The sequence below is a fragment of the Artemia sp. Qi Xiang Cuo genome, chromosome 15 (assembly GCF_049724085.1).
Source record: "Artemia sp. Qi Xiang Cuo chromosome 15, ASM4972408v1, whole genome shotgun sequence".
Classification (NCBI taxonomy): Eukaryota; Metazoa; Arthropoda; class Branchiopoda; order Anostraca; family Artemiidae; genus Artemia; species Artemia sp. Qi Xiang Cuo.
In genome coordinates, this window is record NC_142808.1 from 56,760,349 (window position 1) to 56,779,056 (window position 18,708).

General features: G+C 35.3%; 1 protein-coding gene across 1 annotated transcript in view; it reads left to right on the forward strand.

Annotated features, from left to right (window-relative positions):
• Positions 1–12,182, forward strand: part of LOC148943889 (eukaryotic translation initiation factor 3 subunit G-like) — a 46,755-nt gene extending 34,573 nt beyond the window's left edge. The window contains exons 7-8 of the mRNA XM_089101795.1: positions 5,713–5,837; positions 12,102–12,182. Of these exons, the coding sequence (XP_088957921.1) occupies positions 5,713–5,837; positions 12,102–12,117 (141 nt within the window). The 3' untranslated portion in view covers positions 12,118–12,182. The remainder of the gene's footprint in view (positions 1–5,712; positions 5,838–12,101) is intronic.
• Positions 12,183–18,708: the final 6,526 nt, after the last annotated feature.

The window sequence follows — 18,708 nt, forward strand, 5'->3', positions numbered from 1 at the left end:
GATCAGCGAAACATTGAGACCTCTAAAGATACGTGTAGACTGAACCGGTTCCGGTTCAGAACCGGAGCCGGTAATAGTTCAGCATAAGCCAGCTTAGTCAAATTAAAGAAAAAGGGGTATCAATATACAGATGGGGCTATTGAGAAGGAATTCCGAAAACAACATTCAAAAATTCTAAAATACTTACTTATATCATTTCCAAAAGCACTTTGCTTTACTTTACCACCAACCTTTACTTTTGAGCCCCTCCACCCTCAAAATTTTTGTCCAACTTGTAAAAAAGTGACAAAGATGCATATACTATATTTTTTATGCGTTTTGTAAAGTTTTGTTATCGCCCCCCCCCAAAAAAAATGAATATGCCCCTGGCTAGGTTTGATTAATTTTTTCAAACAGTTCGTGATAACGAACTGTTTGAATAAAAGTATTAAAGTATTTTATTATTGTAATTAAACAGGCTTTCTGATTCAGGAGTCACTCCTAAATAAATGAAAAAAAAATCAAACTTAGGTTATTATAGGTTATTATTAGTTTAAAAAAATAGAACTAATATGCAAATTTTTAACTGAAAGTAAGGAGTGACATTAAAACTTAAAACGAACAGAAATTATTCCGTATATGAAAGGTACTGTCCCCTCCTCAACGCCCCGCTCTTTACGCTAAAGTTTTTTTTATTGTTTTAAAGAGTAGAGTGGTGAGAAAAAGTCAAACTTTAGCGTAAAGAACGGGGCGTTGAGGAGTGACAGCCCCTTTCATATAAGGAATAATTTCTGTTTGTTTTAAGTTTTAACGTCGCTCCATACTGTCAGTTAAAAAAACTTATTTTTTTATTTAATGATTGACTAAGCCAGCTCCTTAATGTCGCTCCTTACTTTCCGTTAAAAAATAACTTATTTTTTTATTTAATGATTGACTAAGCCAGCTATTACAAAGCTAGCTTAGTTTGAAACTGAAGTTTTTACTCTGATGTAATTTGTAGAGATTTACCTTTGTGCTTTCTGGGCGTATCTCAGGAATGACTTAGAGTATTATTTCGGAAATGTCAGGGAATGATGAGGGTGTTATCAACTGACCTTGGAATGTTTTCAAAAGACCACACTGCCTTTTCTGTGACGAAATAAATAAGAGTTCCAAATAGGGACAGGTCGTCCTTTTATTAGACAGTGAGACAAAAATACACATAAGCTCTAATTATTTCGATGACATAGTCAGTCATCATCATCAGTAGAATTACTAAAGTATTAGAATTAAAACAAATGTATTTATATCGAACAAAATTATAACTTTCGGGTCGCAGTTAACCGGTCCATTAACTTAGAAGGTTCACTAAATGTCTAGACTTCTTTAATATTGCGTTAAATTTTTAATAAAGGTGGTGCAATCTTCTTTTTTTCTAATTAAAAATGAAATGTTGCTGAATTTATCTTCTATGGAAGATAAATTTAGCAATACGACGTCATACTGATGGTATCATACTGTTTCTCGGGCAAACATCACAAATTCATATAATAAACTATATCAAGTACCAAGGCGGTATCCAGGGGGGGGGGGTAGGGGTTTTGACCCCTCCCCCCAAATGTTTGTCTGACTCGTAAAAATGTAACAAAAATGGATATAAACAAATTTTGTATGCGTTTTTGAGGTTTTTTGTGTAACCCCCCCCCCCCCAAAAAAAAAAAAAAAATGGATTACAACCCCCTCTGGAAATTTTTGGATTAAAACCTCCTAGCGTTCAATGATATAACATTTGGATAGAGGTCAACTACATTGGGTGAATTGAACTTTGCTCTGTCAGATTTTAATAAATTATCATAGATAGAGTTCAGCCCAAATTCACCTGTATCCCGATTCAAAGCAATATTCTTGAATAAGATTTTCTTTATTTCAAGAGTTTCAGGAAAATTTTGCTTTAAACCCCGATCGCTAGAAATCAAAGAGACATTATCGAACAAAATAAAATGGTCTGGAAAATTGAAAATATGTTTTGAAAGGGCTGAAGTAAAATCTTCAGACTTAGAATCTTGCTTTAAAGCCAAAGAAATATAATCTTTATGCTGTAATAATCTCATTTCCAAATTCTGGTTAGTATGTCCCATATAATGAATCTTGCTAATGAACCGAATACAAGACGATCAAAGAAGCTAGCTTCCGTCTTTGCTTTGAAAAGAATTAGAGAATTAAACAATATGTAGTTTTATTTGATTTCGTATATAAACTTTTGTTTTAAATTATTTTAGTTTAGTTTTACTACTGATGACGGTCACTGCATATGTGACCGAAATATCTGGTATTTTTGTGAATTTCACTACACTGTCTATTAAAAAGGATTTTATCCCTATTTTGAACTTTTATTTTATCGTCATGGAAAGGCAGTGTGGTCTCCGAAATTAAATAGGTTGCTTTTTAATATATTAATTTGATTATTCCATTTTTGAAAATTAATGTACGAAAAAAGGGAGGGGGGAACTGTCAGGTATGACCTGTCCCCTCGTCACCATTTTATCTGTCAAAATTATCCCATAACCTCCATCCTATCTGTTTTTTTTCGATGGTCATAATCGTATTATCTATTAACCCAACCTTCATTTCCTGTTTTAAGTCAAATAGCTTAAAAACTACTGTCATTCTTTTCTTTTAAAGCTAATGTGCCTAATGTAGTGCTTTTAATCCCTTAACGGTTGTACGGTTTAAGACTGTTTCTATTGAAATGAAGACTAATTAATTATTGAGCAAAGTTAGTAGTTGTAGACATCTGGTGTATACATTTAGGCATAAATTTCAGTGATATTTATGTTTTGGATATGTTTGTCACATAAAACGCATTGTGTACAAATAAGACTTGTTTGGATATAATCTTGGTAGAAATTTAGGGTTTTTAAATTTAGAAAATTTAGGGTTTAGAAATTTAGGGTAGAAATTAGGTTATATTTGGGTAGAAATTTAGGAACCCCTCTTCCACCGAAAAACTGAAAATGAGTCGTTTGAAGAATTCAGAGTTTATAGGAATAAGCTAAATTCAATTATAAGACATGAGAAGAGAAAATATTATAATGAGAAATTTTTGGATTATAAATCGGATATGAGAAAAACATGGCAATTGATAAATGACAAGATACGTCCTCTAGTGTTAAAAAAAAGTACTAGTGTTAATTGCCTTGTTTTAAATGGATAAAATGTTACAAAGCCGAATGAAATTCTAAATGCTTTTGGAGATTATTTCAGTAATATTGGTTCTAGACTTAAATCGACTATGAATATGGAATTGAATCCCCCTTCTGTTCCAGTTAATGAGCAACATGCAGAAAATTTGTTTTCTTTTTCTGAGATTAAGCCTCATGAGATTGAAAAAGTTATTCTGAAGCTTAAACGGAGTTTTTCTAGGGAAGAATTTGGATTTTCGGCTCAAACCGTAAAGCAAATAGCGTCAAGCATTTCACCTTTGTTGGCACATATTTTTAATCTCTCACTTATGCATGGGGTTTTTCCTGAGCTTTTAAAAAAAGCAAATGTTATAGCATTACCTACAGTTGGGAGTTCAACTGACCCTTCAGATTATAGAGGCATTTCTCTACTTTCAATTTTCAGCACAATTTTTGAAAAACTTGCAAACAGTCATTTACAAAAATATTTATTTGATAGTGAGATTTGACACACATCTCAATACGGTTTTATAAAATGAAAGTCAACTGAACTGGTAATTAATGAGCTTTTACCAAACATTAATGATTCACTAGATGATGGTCAACACGCGTTGACGATTTTTCTTGATGTTGCCAAGGCATTCGACACCATAAATCATTTGTTGTTTCTTTTTAAACTCAAGTCTTATGGGTTTTCAACACAAGCTGTTAAATTTTTTTCATCTTACCTTTCTGGGAGACGACTAGATTGTGTTGATAAATCTCGTGATCTCCGTTCCAAAACTTTTCCAATTAATTACGGAGTGCCTCAGGGCTCTGTCCTTGGGCCTATTCTATTTCTTCTTTTTATAAAAGATTTGCCAGAAGTTTTGCCTCTTTGTAAAATTATAATGTTTGCTGATGATGTAGTAATTTTTGCTTCTCACTGGGACCTATCAGTTCTTTTCCAGAACCTCGAAAGTACGTTACTAACTGTATCTGATTGGTATTTAAGGAATTTTCCAGCTCTTAATGAAAAAAATATGGCAATATATGTTATTTTCGCGAACTGGATCAGTAGTGTCAGATACCTTCTCTCTTTTTTTGAATGGTATTGAGTTAAAACTGGTGGATCAGTTCAAATATCTTGGGATTATTTTAGATGAAAATTTGTTGTTTCATAATCATGTAAAAACACAGTTGTTAAAAATTTCCCGAAATATTGGCGACCTAACTTATCTTCGTCATTACTTTCCTAAAGCTATTCTAAAATCTATTTATTATTCTTTCGTCACCCATATTTTCTTTATTGCATTTCGGTTTGGGCATCTACCTTTTCGTCTGTTTGAAATCTCTCCAAATACTTCAGAATAAAGCAATGAGGATTATTTTTAATGTTGATTGCAGAACTTCAGTTAGACACCTATATGGGACTTCAGGAATTTTCTCTTTGGACCAACTTCATTTAATTTTTATCTCTAGTATTTGTCACGATTATCAATATAGTAAATTACCTGTAAATTTCTCTGGCATTTTTCAAACTAATTCTCAATTTCATAATTATCCTACTACACACCGTACAGAAGTTTCGTGTGAAACTTGGCCGACATCGAGGGCGGCTTTCGGCATTCTTCCCGTTGGCCCTAAAATCTGGAGCTGAGTTCCAACCTCAGTTCGAGAATGCAGTAAAAAGTGAAATATTCCAAGACTGATGAAAACATATGTTATGACAAACTAAACATTTTGTTCATTCGGGTTTTCTTTTTCGTTGTTGTAAAATTTAGTTAGAAAATGGCTGTGTATTTTCGTTGGCAATATTTTCAGCGCTAAAGTATGCCACCAGGCATGTGCGCTGTTTTATGACATTTATTTATGTATGTGTTATAAATAAAAATATTCTACTCTACTCTGGAGAATTCTGGGGGTAAAAAACGGGAAGCGTTGGATGGTTTGCCCCCAACCACGTATTGCACTCTCAGCCGAAGGCAGAGAATCTGGAGATTGGTACCTGCGCTACGCAGAGCATTGGTCAGCATGTGGAGAAGTTAAGTTCTCAGACCTGACAATAAGTATACAAGATGTTCGTTGGTGAGAATAATAATAGTTTACCAAACCTAAAACATGTCTCTTTGAAAGACCTCAGCAATCTCAACTCAATGCAATGTCTCAGCTCGTAGATGGAATAAGTATCCTTCTAGGATGCTATTAGCACACAGGACACGCTTATCTCTACATTGGTTTGATTAAAGTTTATGTTATCCGTGTCTGTATTGCAAGTAGGGCCGTATCTAGGATTTTAGTTCGGGGGGGGGGGGTGTGCAAAAAAACTTTTAAAATGTATAAAAAATGTGTTAAACATTACGTTTTTACGAATTGAACAAAAATTTCGGGGGGGGGGGGGGCACTAATCCCTCCCCTGAATACGGCCTTGATTGTAAGCTATTCAATACAATTTTTTACTTAACTCTTTATGTCTTCTCCTTAACTCTCTTGTTACATGTGTTGTGTAGGTTATAAGTAAAATAAGTGGTTAAAAGTTATAGGCTGGTTGTACATATTGTAATTCAATGTACTTAAATGTAATTTTTTGTAGTCCACTGGCAAATCTCGTGGTTTGGCTTTTGTGAGTTACAAGAAGAAAGAGGATGCAGAACGTGCTCTGAGAGCTCTAAATGGTTTTGGATATGATCATCTTATCCTACAGGTGGAATGGTCCTTGTAAGTTCTCCTTTCTTTTATTTTTCCTGTGAGAATTCTGTGTCGAAATTTAGGTGCGAACCAAGGATGCGACCTAAAACGCAATCAAAGAACATTTAAACTGAAAGAAAGAAATACTACTACCTACGCAGGTTGCATAATTTTATCAAAATTACAGCAAAAATTGCGAAATAATTCACCTGTATGCATCATTAAAAGTGTCAGATTTTAATAATGTATCAGGTGTTCAACCTAACCTGAGAAGTTGAAAAGCAACCTTTTGTGACTGATTTTAGTATTGGTTGTATGTTTGGGAATTTCAAAGCAGCTTACTAAAGATACAATAAAAGATTTCAAAATATTTTATTAGTATGCAATTTTAAAGATGTCTCATGGAAACATTGTTTCAAGTCTTTGGCGCAACCCAAGGATAAGAACCAATACGCCTTCAGTATGCCCTTAGATAGAAAAGAAGAAACACTACTGAGCTCTGAGAGCTCTAAATGGTTTTGGATATGACCATCTTATCCTACAGGTGGAATGGTTTTTGTAAGTTCTCCTTTCTTTTATTTTTACTGTGGGAATTCTGTGTCGAAATTTAGGTGCTAACCAAGGATGCAACCTAAAACGCCATCAAAGGGCCTTTAAACTGGAAGAAAAAATGCTACTACCTATGCAGGTTGCACAACTTTATTGGAATTACAGCAAAAATTTCGAAATAATTCACCTGTATACATCATTAAAAGTGTCAGATTTTAATGATGTATCAGGTATTCAACCTAACCTGAGAATCTGAAAAACAACCTTTTTTGACTGATTTTGGTATTGGTTGTATGTTTGATGAATTTCAAAGCAGCCTACTAAAGATGCAATAAAAGATTTCAAAATATTTTATTAGTATGCAATTTTAAAGATGTCTCATGGAAACATTGTTTCAAGTCTTTGGCGCAACCCAAGGATAAGAACCAATACGCCTTCAGTATGCCCTTAGATAGAAAAGGAGAAATACTACTGAGCTCTGAGAGGTCTAAATGGTTTTGGATATGACCATCTTATCCTACAGGTGGAATGGTTTTTGAAAGTTCTCCTTTCTTTGATTTTTCCTCTGGGAATTCTGTGTTGAAATTTAGGTGCTAACCAAGGATGCGAACTAAAACGCCACCAAAGGCCCTTTAAACTGGAAAAAAAAATGCTACTACCTATGCAGGTTGCACAACTTTATTGGAATTACAGCAAAAATTTCGAAATAATTCACCTGTATACATCATTAAAAGTGTCCGGTTTTAATAATGTATCAGGTGTTCAACCTAACCTGAAAAGTTGAAAAGCAACCTTTGACTGATTTTGGTATTGGTTGTATTTTTGATGAATTTCAAAGCAGCTTACTAAAGATGCAATAAAAGATTCCTAAAATTTTTTATTAGTATGCAATTTTAAAGATGTTTCGTGGAGACATTGTTTCAAGTTTTTGGCGCAACCAAAGGATAAGAACCAATATGCCCTTAAATTGAAAAAAAGGGATAATATTGCATGTGGAATTTTTTAAATTTACAACAAATATTTTTAAATAACTCATTGCCATGCAAATTTAGAAGTGCCACATGAGAATGCTGTAAGTTAGACTTTTTGTCCAAATAATTAATTAAGACTCTTGAAAAACAAGAGCCGTTTAATTAGAATAATAAGCCTTTTTAAAGTTCTAAAAAACTTTAGCTTAACCCTTTCAGCCCTGAATTTTTTTCCTGTACAGGAAAATTCTGATTTTCTAGTATAGGGCTCATTTCGACCTTAGAAACTTATGGCTGTGTTAGAAAACCGTTGGGGCACATATTCTTAGAAATATCGATCCGTGTAAAATGACAGTAATGGGACTAGAAGGGTATACCAGCAAGACAGCTTCGTTTATACGAAAAATATAAAAAAAAGGCACAAAACATATGCACAAAGTCAAGTTTCAAACCCAGTGAACATGGTAAATCTTGACGCAATTTCTGTCTTCGTTCAGACATAGCACAACTTCACATTTCTCACAACGAATTCATGAAACAATTTTTTTTTGTTTTGGACACTTTTTATAGCGGCATTGGGCTTCCCGACCTTCTAAATACACAGAAAAGTGATTTACTCGGTCATACCGGACGCTTTCGATCGTGTAAGTTGATCGTACAGCACGTCGGGACGGCGAAGGAGCCGGAGAATTCTCGGCATCTTGTTGCTGGTGAGGACGACCAGCTCTTCGTTTAGAAATCTGCTCCTCATATTCACACTTCAGCAGTGCTTCTGCAATTTCGTTCCGTAACTCGAAAAGTGACACTAGTCCACTTTTTTGTCTTTGCTTCAATTACAAACAAGGTGACGAGATGATGCAGCCTGTCCACTCCTCCCATGTTGCGGTTATAGTGACCAATAACGTCAGGTCTTTTCACATCAACCTTCTCCTTGTTCTCGTTACTCCATCTTTTCACTACTCCACCTGCACCTGCATCGCAATGTTTCGACGCCATGTTTTCTGCGCTATTGTCAAATCAACGCACAAGGAAAAGTCCCTTTTCAATTGCGCTAACTTCGTCCCATGATCATTATCCTTTCTTACTAAAATACTTTTCATCTGTAAGCTTACCTTTGACTATCCTCTCCTGTCTAATAGTTCCAGCAACCAAGAAGACATTTGCAGTCAACTTTCAAGCAATGGTGATGTTGTAAAGTAGTTGTAGAAATACACTTTGTGATATACATGCTTGTCGATTTTCTCCAGCAGACTAAGAACAATGGAAGAACCACAGAGAACTAAGTTTTTCAGCCCCCACGATCTTGGCTTTGACTTTATATATTGCTTCATCCCCCTCTGGCCTTTGAAGGGGATCATCTACTCGTCTATACATAGGTTTTCCTCCCTTTCAAGGCCCAAACACCGCCTAACGCATCATTTTCGTTCCTGTCCTTTTCGGACGCAAAGTGGAGATGATTCCGTAATTTATGGTATCGATCTTTTGGAAGTGTTCTTCTGACTATGGGAAGATAGTAAATTTTGTTCCAGTAAAGTTTTATCTGCGGACCATTCAGGGGTCCCATAAGGATTGAGATACCAACAATTTGGCGTATCTCTTGGGCCAGACTTTTGCCTCTGACTGCTATAGTTTTAACGTGTTCCTTCATATGGTACAAGTCCGTCTTTTCAGCCATAGTCTCAAAAAAATCAAGCGGAATATGCTTGTAGAAGTATTCGACAGGAGTAAGCCCCTCAGTCTGAGAGTCCCAGTCTTGTCATTTGACGTACGGTGACTTGTGAAAATTCTGAAAGCCCACTAGATGGTGCTAGTCACTAAATAGAACTCTCATTGATTAGTTTCGGCTATCTAGTTTTAAATGATATTACAAAAGTAGACAAATAAATGATATGCCTACTTGAATTTCTAACTAGAAAATACCCACCTCTTACAGACTTTTTCCCACTTTTTTTCTAATTAAATTTTCGTCCACTGCAATATTCCGAACAACACGTGTGATACATCAATATATTGGTAGATATCTCGGGAATACAAAGAGCATGGTTTTAGTTACTACTTTTCACATTAGATAGCATCTGGTGAACAAAAATTAGCCACACGTCATTTGACGGGCTCCAGGGCGAAACGGTTAAATAGCGAGGTATTGAAGGGGGGTGGGGTGGCAACCCCGCTCATATATGTAATAATTTCAGTTTGTTTTAAGTTTTAATGTTGCTCCTTACTTTCAGTTGAAAAAGCTTCTTTTATGTCTAATTTCTGATCGTCTTTTAAATAATTATTTGAAAAAAACTACGTTTTCTAAAGAGTTAAAGAGGCTGAGTTACAAGGTCGAACCTTAAAACGTACAGGGATTAGGAGGCACAGTTGGGGGCTACCGCCCCCAAACTCCCCGCTTTCGCAGCCTTTAAAAAAAGAAGTTTTTTAAACTGAAAGTAAGGAGCGACATTAAATCTTAAAACGAACAGAAAGTATTCCGTATATGAAAGGGGCGGTGCCCGCCTCAACGCCTCGCTCTTTACGCTAAAGTTTTTATTGTTAAAAAAAAATAGTTGTGAGAAAGTCAAACTTTAGCGTAAAGAGCGAGGCGTTGAGGAGGGCACAGCCCCTTTCATATACGGAATAATTTCTGTTCGTTTTAAGATTTAATGTCGGTCCTTACTTTCAGTTTAAAAAACTTTTTTTTTTTATTTAAAGGCTGCGAAAGCGGGGGTTTGGGGGCGGCAGCCCCCCAACTGTGCCTCCTAATCCCTGTACGTTTTAAGGTTCGGCCTTGTAACTCAGCCTCTTTAACTCTTTAGAAAACGTAGTTTTTTTCAAGTAATTTCTGCACGTTTTTGTACAGTTTATTACTTATTATTGCTTGACTAACTGTTAGCTGATTTGACAGCTTGCGGGCTTGCGGGCTCTTATAGGAAAACGAGGTTTTTCGTAAATTCGGGGGATAATTTTTTCGGTCTGAAAATATCAAAAGGCCCTAACAGGTCGAATTCTGCTTCGAATGATTCCTCATTCACCCGGATCAGTTGCCAACTGTGGCCTGTAGGGGTGGATAACAAAAAAAAAAAAGAGACATGAACTTTAAGTGGCTAGATTTGGTTTTTTGAAAACAGGGAAGGAGTTATTGGATTGAGCTAAAATTTTGAGGATAAGCTCCCGGGCCCTAGGAAAACTTAACCTTTAAATTTCAGCCGAATCGGACGACGTTAAAGGGGGGCTGTGGTGGGAGGGTCGAAATATCCGGCCCAGTTTACCCCATGAAGATAAAGTCGGAGGAGGATGAAATTTTGCACGTTTCTTAGTTTGAGCTTGGGCTACAAAATGCAATCACGTCGTCTCTCTGCGACCTCTAGGACCTGAAATCGCTTAACATTGTGGTGGGTCGCCTCTTTATAGAGGCACAAGTGTGCCGCCTTGATGCTGGGAAATCCGACTCCCCTTCCATGGAAAATATCCCTCCCTAACGAAAACCTCTACAGTAGGGTTATCTGATATACTGAATCTGATAGCATGATTTTCATTAAGATCCCTTGGTGTTTTAGGGATATTTCCCCGCCTTTTCAAAAATTGGGCAGTTTTTCTTAGGCTCGTAACTTTTGATCGGTAACATTAAACTTGATGAATTTTATATATTTTGAATAAGCATCAACATGCAATTCTTTTGGTATATGTTTTATTATCCAAGACTCTGTTTCTTAGAGTTTTGGTTGCTATTGAGCCGCATCGCTCCTTACTTACAACTCTTTACCGCGAACTGTTTGATCATTGTGATAATTTTTTAGTAATTTTTAAATGTTGTATTCCCCGATAATTTTTAGACATACATTTATCGTTATGATTGTTATTATTCAGCTAAATTAATTATCTAACTAATTAAAGATTCAAGTTATAGTAGCTTATATTACGCCATGGAAAATTCAATATAGTAGCAACAAAATATAATTATTAGATAAGCAATAAATTTTGAAAATAAATTCATGAAATTTTTCTAAAAAGTTCTTTTTTATCGTTTTTAAGTTGTTTTTTTTTTAATTTCGCTGAGGATGCCTATTGGTCATATAATTCTGAAATTTCGCATTCTGATGTTACAAAAGCTCGAGTTCTTTATTGCATAAGGTTTATGTTTTGTATAGGTTTTATTGCATTGTTTATGTGTGTTTCTTGGTGTCTCATGGTCGATATGTTAAAAAAAGACCAAATAAAATTTTTGGCTTTTTTAGGCTGTAAATTTTATGAGAATACTTAAAACCGACCTTTTGACTAATGTTAACCTCTAGACAAGTTAAGGTTACTTTTGTCATAAGGTGGCAGTATGGGATCCATGAATGATAGAATAATGATGATTATATTTTTTGTTTTGGGATAAAACGGCACGCTAAGAAAGTATAAATAGATTCTACCAGGTTAAGACATGTTTAATAAAAAGGATCTGTAAGAACAAAAAAATATTGCAGACGTACTTGAAAAATTTGCCGAGAAATAAAAATATTTTTATGTTAATATAAAAATTTGGATAAAATATTTTTGTATCTAGGCCTTTTTAGATTACGATTAGGTTATTTGCAAGCATTCACAATAGAAAACCAAGATAATAAGAGATAAACTTAATTCTATAAAGTAATGAAAATGTCAAAAAATAATCTTTAAAATGGAAAGCCTGAATCACTTTTGAAATCACTCAAAAAGTGGTTTTAATTTTACTTATATACCTTTTTTCCACTTTTCACGTTAATCTCATTTATTTTGTTGTTATACATGTTAATTTGTTTCACTCTTCTAGGCCCAAGGAGACGTAAAGCAAGCTTTCTATTTTCCATCTCTATTTTATGGTACAATTGGTTCAATAAAGAGTTGCACACCATATGCACTTTATTATACTTAGGGTCTTGTTATGTAGGGCAGCTGTTCAGCCAAAAATGGAAACCCAGTAAGATATTTCAAGCTGCTATTTCTACTCTTGTCTAACTTCTAGGGTATTAAAAATAACGGGATGACAGGTTTAAGATAGTGTAAGACGAAGATCGTTTTCTCGACAAACCATCTGGAATCAATCAAATATCAACTCTACGAAAGCTCAGTCTTGGCCAGTCTTGGTGACCTTCTGATCTACTACTTTCTCTACTACTACTACTGCTACTTTATACCCTAGATCTACTGCTTCCTGTCAAATATTAAAGTGCTAAGGAAAGTGTAAATAATATCAAATCGTTCTATTGGTTAGGTGGAAACATTTAACAGTTAAGTTTTAAACTTAAGGAAGCTTAATGCATTAGATTTCGAACTTAGGAAGATTAAGGAAACACTTAAGTTTCTACACAACTGTTTCACCTGAAGGTCGTATGTTTTTTTTTTTTTTTTTTTTTTTTTTTTTTTTTTAAATTAATTAATTAATTAATTAATGGCCTAAGGCCGTTTGTTAACTTTTTCTCCAGGGAGGATCAGCTGGGAAACAGATGTTTAGTCCCCTCTCGACCTTCTTGATCTAAATTATCTATTTGATTATTCCTTTGGAAACAGCTTCCCAAAATGTTTTTTTTTTGTATTTATCTCGAGTTGTAAAATTGCCAGATACGAGCTATAAGTATAACAGTTACGATATTTTTTTTTTAATAAAAAAAAGTATTTTCCATTCTTTGTGGAAAAGATCTTATATATATAAAGTTGTGCAATTTTAACAAAAATTAAACCCTTAATTTAATATAAGACAAAACCCTAAAATAAAGTTATAGCTCTCGTAGCTAAATCTTGCATTTTTCCTGTAAAGAATAATAACAGATAGAATTTTATTGTTTATTTCCTGGAGCAATCGTGTCGAACCAGAGATTTTAGATATTTGCCGAAGACAAAGAGATTGCATTGAAACAAGGTAGTTTTTAGCCACAAAACAACAGTTTTATCCTAAATAGGGTCAGTTACCCTCTCAGTTTTTGATGATATTATGTGGTGCATGGGCGCAATCCATTCCTATAGTGAAATGTAGTGCATATAAAATGAATGGTTTCTACAGATAATTTTTAAATACCAGGGACATTAAAAAAGATATTTCGGCTCCTGGGTCAATCTGAGTTCTGATTCATGACCACTGTAGACTGTAGCGTCTTCTTTTTCCAAACACGACACACATTTGATACCGCGTGTACTGACCCTGGGAATATACGTCAGCACCTTCGTTTAGTTGCTAGTGGCCGGACAAAAAAGAACAGGTTAGGCTTCTCGTGATGTTTACATCGGAATCGCGCGTGCGCGACGGTGGAGTATAAATCTTGTGTGGTTTTAAATGTGTGTCACTTATTTTTAATGGAGAGTATAGCCTTTGTCGATACTGTATATTCTGTCTACTGTGATCATGACTGATTACCATGATTGTAAAAAATTTGTCTTTGATTGTTTAGAGTAGTTCAAATTTTTGTAAACTGTTGGACTTTAAACCGTGAAAATAGATAAGCAAAACTAATTAGTTAAATTTGATAACGCTTTACTTCAGTAAATATCCAAACTGTTGATTCCCAAAGTGATCTACCCTTCCATGGTAAGCTGTACTCTTCTTAAACTTTTTGGTGTCATATATTTTTATAGAATAGAATAGAATATGATTTATTGGCTAAAATAGCACAAAAGCTAGCATAAGCACGTCAGAATTACCATAACAAAACAAATGTTATGTGATAAACATAAAGCAAAAAATTGAATCAATAATAAAACAGATGTCAGGGGAAAAGCTATATCAATTATTAAAATAGGAAACAAAATAGGGGACAAAAGAGTTTTTGTATCTCATGGTCAACATTTGGGGATACAGGTCCAGTTGGGTATTTGGAGCTCTAAGAGCATTGCGCCTTGTATTAGGAAGGGTTGGGGGATTTTCTTTAAAGGGAGGGAGAAAACGTCGATGATAGTCAGAATTAAGGCACTTGAGACCAAAGTTCATGGTAAGGATGTGACGTCGTGATTCCAATGTAATAATTTCAAGTCTAGCCAAACCTTCATTGTATGTAGTATAGGCCGTCCCCAGAATAATTTTTATTGCTCTTTTTTGAATACTTTCAATTTTAGAACATTGGTCTTTGGTCAACCCAGGGTGCCAGACGGGGCAAGCATATTCCAGACAGGGTCTTATATAAGAACAGTAAATTATTTTAAGGTTTTGGATTGATATGGAGAACCGTTCGAGAAGAGAGAAAGATTTAAGGAGAAAATAACCTGACTTAGATAAGTGGTAAATGTGGGAGTTCCATTTAAGGTCATTGTCCAACTGCACACCAAGCAGTTTAACAGTATTTAAATTTGGTATGCAAAGGTAATTATTGGTAGGAGGTATATTTTTTAAAAAAGAGAATAACATGAAACTGCTTTTGGGTATGCTTAAGTTGAGTTTAACATTGTCAAGATCATTCTTTAAATTGTTAATTAGTGAATCGAGTCTAAAATTCAAAGTATTAGATGTTTGACAAAGGTTCAGTAATGTCAAATCATCCGCAAATTTAAAAGAGTTGTCAAAACTTGGTAAAACATTATTAAAAACTATTAAAAATGCTAAAGGACCAAACTTAGTCCCTTGAGGTGCTCCACAGGAAATCGAGGAAAAACCTGATGAATCCCTGTTAGGGAGGACTACACATTGCTCACGGCCAGACAAAAAGCTAGCTAACATACGTAAAACAAAATCTCTTGCACCTAAAGCCCTTGCATTATCTATAACTGTCTGATGATCCAAATTATCGAAGGCTTTGCTAGTATCAGCAAAAACAGCCTCAACGTAGGAACTATTCAACCCAAGATGTTTGAAAATAGTATAAAGTGTATAAATTGAGCAATGCGTGGTGCTATGATTCGGGCTAAGGCCAAACTGATTTGGGTTGATTTTAGCATGAATATCGTAAAAAAGGAAATGGTATATGAAACTTTCAAAGATTTTAGAGAAATTGGGGGTTTTTGATATGGGTTTTAAGTCTGAGGGAACTTTTAGGGGCTTAGTTTCTGGTATAGGAGATATAATAGCTCGTTTAAAACACACTGGAAAAATACAATCTACAAAACATTGGTTAAAAATAGCAGTTAGAGGTACACTTAAATGCTCGGCACATTCCACAATCAATTTGGTAGGGATATCACCTGGGTATACTGACTTATTTATGTCAAGAGTTTTGAGTTTAAGTTGAGTCTGATGAATTTCAATCACAGGAATGTCACTCACTGCGCTGTTGGCCTGCATATGCTGGAGTGGTGGGTGAATTTTACTAATTGAAGCAAAATGATCATTTATGACATCCGCACCCACTGGGTCACTTACTGTCCAGTAAGAAAAATTTTGAAGAGACCTTTCCCATGAGATCTTGGACACTTTTGCGGAATTTCTTAGGGTCCGAATACAATAACTTATTGAGCACGTGCACACCATGCTCCTTTCTTGCTTTACGGATTTCGCTAACAACGATGTTTCTAAGCTTTCGAGATTCTTGGAAAAATCCTTCCTTAAAGAGTTTATCTTGTTCATTTATTAGGTACAAAAATTTTTTATTTATCCACGGTTTGCAGTTAGATTTGCGAGTAAAATTTTTCACTGGAAAGGTGTCACAATATAACTGAAAAGTTCCACTGAAAACTTAGAAGCCATTTCATTACCATTGGTAAGACATAGGATATTGGCCCAAGATTTGGAAATAAGTTTTAATTTGAAATGGGCAATCTTCTCGTCAGTAATGGGTCTTTAAGAGTAACTGATCAACTTCTTAGGGTGAAAGGAAGACAAAGGGGTCCAAAAGATGCATAGATGGTCATTTGCTCCTAATGGAGGGGCCACTTTGGGGACACAGTAGTAATCTTCAATGTTGGTAAAAATTAAGTCTAGGGTTTTATCACCGCGAGTAGGCGACTTGACCACTTGATCAAGGCTAAGAGCAGAGCTAAGCCACTTTTGGTTTAGCTCATTAAAATCACCACACAATGTAATTGCAGCATAAGGATACTTGCAGCAAATTCTGTCAGTATAAAGTTGCAGATATGCCGTCAGCTCCTTCTTAAATCCACTACGCGGAGGGTAATAAATAATACAAAAAATCATGCAAGATACTTCTTTTGGGAGGTTTTTGGGCCTGGTCCATAGCCATAGAAATTCGGTTTTGGAGTTGTTCACTATTTCGGAAAATGAAAGAACCCGATTAGGAAGGGTAGACCGACAAAAAAGCTACTCCTCCACCATGAGATAGAGGGATACCATCTTTGTCTATCCTGGGCTTAAAATGGGAACCATAATTTGGAATGGAACAAAGGTCTTCAGTTGCAGACCATTTTTCGATAAGGCAATCAATATCTATCTGGTTTTTATCAAGATTAATTTGAAATTCCTTCATTTTATTTACCAGTGACCTTACATTTGCTAGAAGGATTCTGGGAAAGGTGTAGGAGGAGCAGCAATGTATAAAACCAGGGTTTCTTTATTTGTTATTGTAGACTTGTTGTAAGCTCTTGGGTTCATTTGATGTAAATAAGAGGACTGAGGAGATGGACTGATTTGGCAATTTAAATGGGAGGGAGCTGGAACTTAACCTGGAGGTCTTCTGATTGGGTCTGTTCGGTGCTTTTGATAATTCGAATTCCTGTCGGTTTTGAGGGCTGGTGGGACCAATGGGCTGGTGTGGCGAATTTAATTTTTTGGCTGATCAATATTCATAGTGATAATAAAAGGGAGAGATTTCGACAGTTGTTGATAACTCTTTCCGGCATTATTAAAAAGTTTTTTGAATGCGTCATAGCCATGATTCAAATGAATCCGGTCACAACCAAAACAACGACCACTTTCAAACTTAATACAAACTTTCTGGTGTAATAGTTGGCAGTCAGAGATTTTACACTCTACCCAAAAATTAAAACTTTTGCAAACAAGTAGATATATACATTTTTTGCCTTTTTTGCAAGTATCATTCCAGGGGAATTTGCATGCACCCTTATGTGCAGTGAGTTCATGACCGCTTATCTTGATTGACTTGACCTTTAGTTCACATTCATTAGTATTCAACTTCATGTTTTCAAGGTCACATGAAATCTTAATTATGTTATCCTCAAGGTAACTGAACTTTTGAAAAATACAAGTTTGTCTCATCACTTCTTTGTTACAGGAAACAATTGCGTATTTATACGGGTGTGATTTGTTAATGATAGTTTCCTGATTTTGATCCTCTTTAATATCAGAGGACTTTTGATGGGTTTAACTTGGACGTGACCTAAGGTCTATGATTGCAGATATTTCCTTGCTTATTATTTCTAATTTATATCTCATTGCTATAAGGGAAAGGAGTGATAAGTCCGATAGGGGATTAGAACAACAATTGTCACAAGTAGTAGTTTCCGTCTGGCAGGAGGCATTAGATTTGTTGGCTTCGAGGTGGTCATTATTACTTGGAAGGTTTGGAGCTAGAGGGGGCGATCGAATTTCCATCACAATGTTTGCCAGGTCATTGCCCGATAGAAGACGAGGGGGAGTAATCGGGAGAGGCTGGGGTTGACTGGAATAAGTATCAGCAAAAGTAATTACCTTTTTTGGACTATCCTTGTTTAAACTATTCTTTTTCACAGAACAATCTAGGCATAGCCAACTTTTAGACCATTGGAAACGTTCAATTCCAGCACATTGTTCGTGGAAATATGATCCACAGTCGTTGCATATCAAACAGTTTAAAGTTGCCCTGCAGTGGCATTCGGGGCATACTCTCCTAGTCATTCTTGGGGTTTAGGATAAAATGAAGTTTAGTTTCTAATTAAGTCCGAACATAATCCTTTTAATTCACACCTGTTCAAAACTGGGATTTAATCCTTTTAAAGAATAAATATGTCTTAACAGGTCCGAGACTGAATAGTCTCTGTTGTTGTTGATTTTATTGATTTGTTGAATCTTATCTTTGTTGATTTTAACCCTTTTTTGCGGTCCCTACAAACTTAACATATAACTGAACATAGAGATTTTTTTCGTCAAATATTGAATTGACATTTTTTTTAGGGTGTGTTTTGTTGTTTAACCTTCCACTTCGCCTATTCGAACCATCAGATTTTATTTTCACTGTCCTTGGTACTTCAAAGCTTCAATTGAAATAAGTTAAATAATTTTTGACTTCATCCGTTTATTCATAGCATTGCATAGTGACACATTTAAATTTAAAATGGTAGACAGTGGATCTTTTGTGGAAGGGGATTAAAACAGTTGTGTGGTTTTTGGTACTAACGGGCGCCAAATAAAAAAAAAGTAGGTGAGTAGAAAATCATCAAAAGATAAGCCACAAACACTGGGCACCGAATAGTTTATGAAGCTATAGTTTTCATTTGAAGGCAAAGCCATACCCAAAGGAGGACGGGGCTAACCCCCCCCCCCCGAAATGTTTGTTTGACTCGTAAAA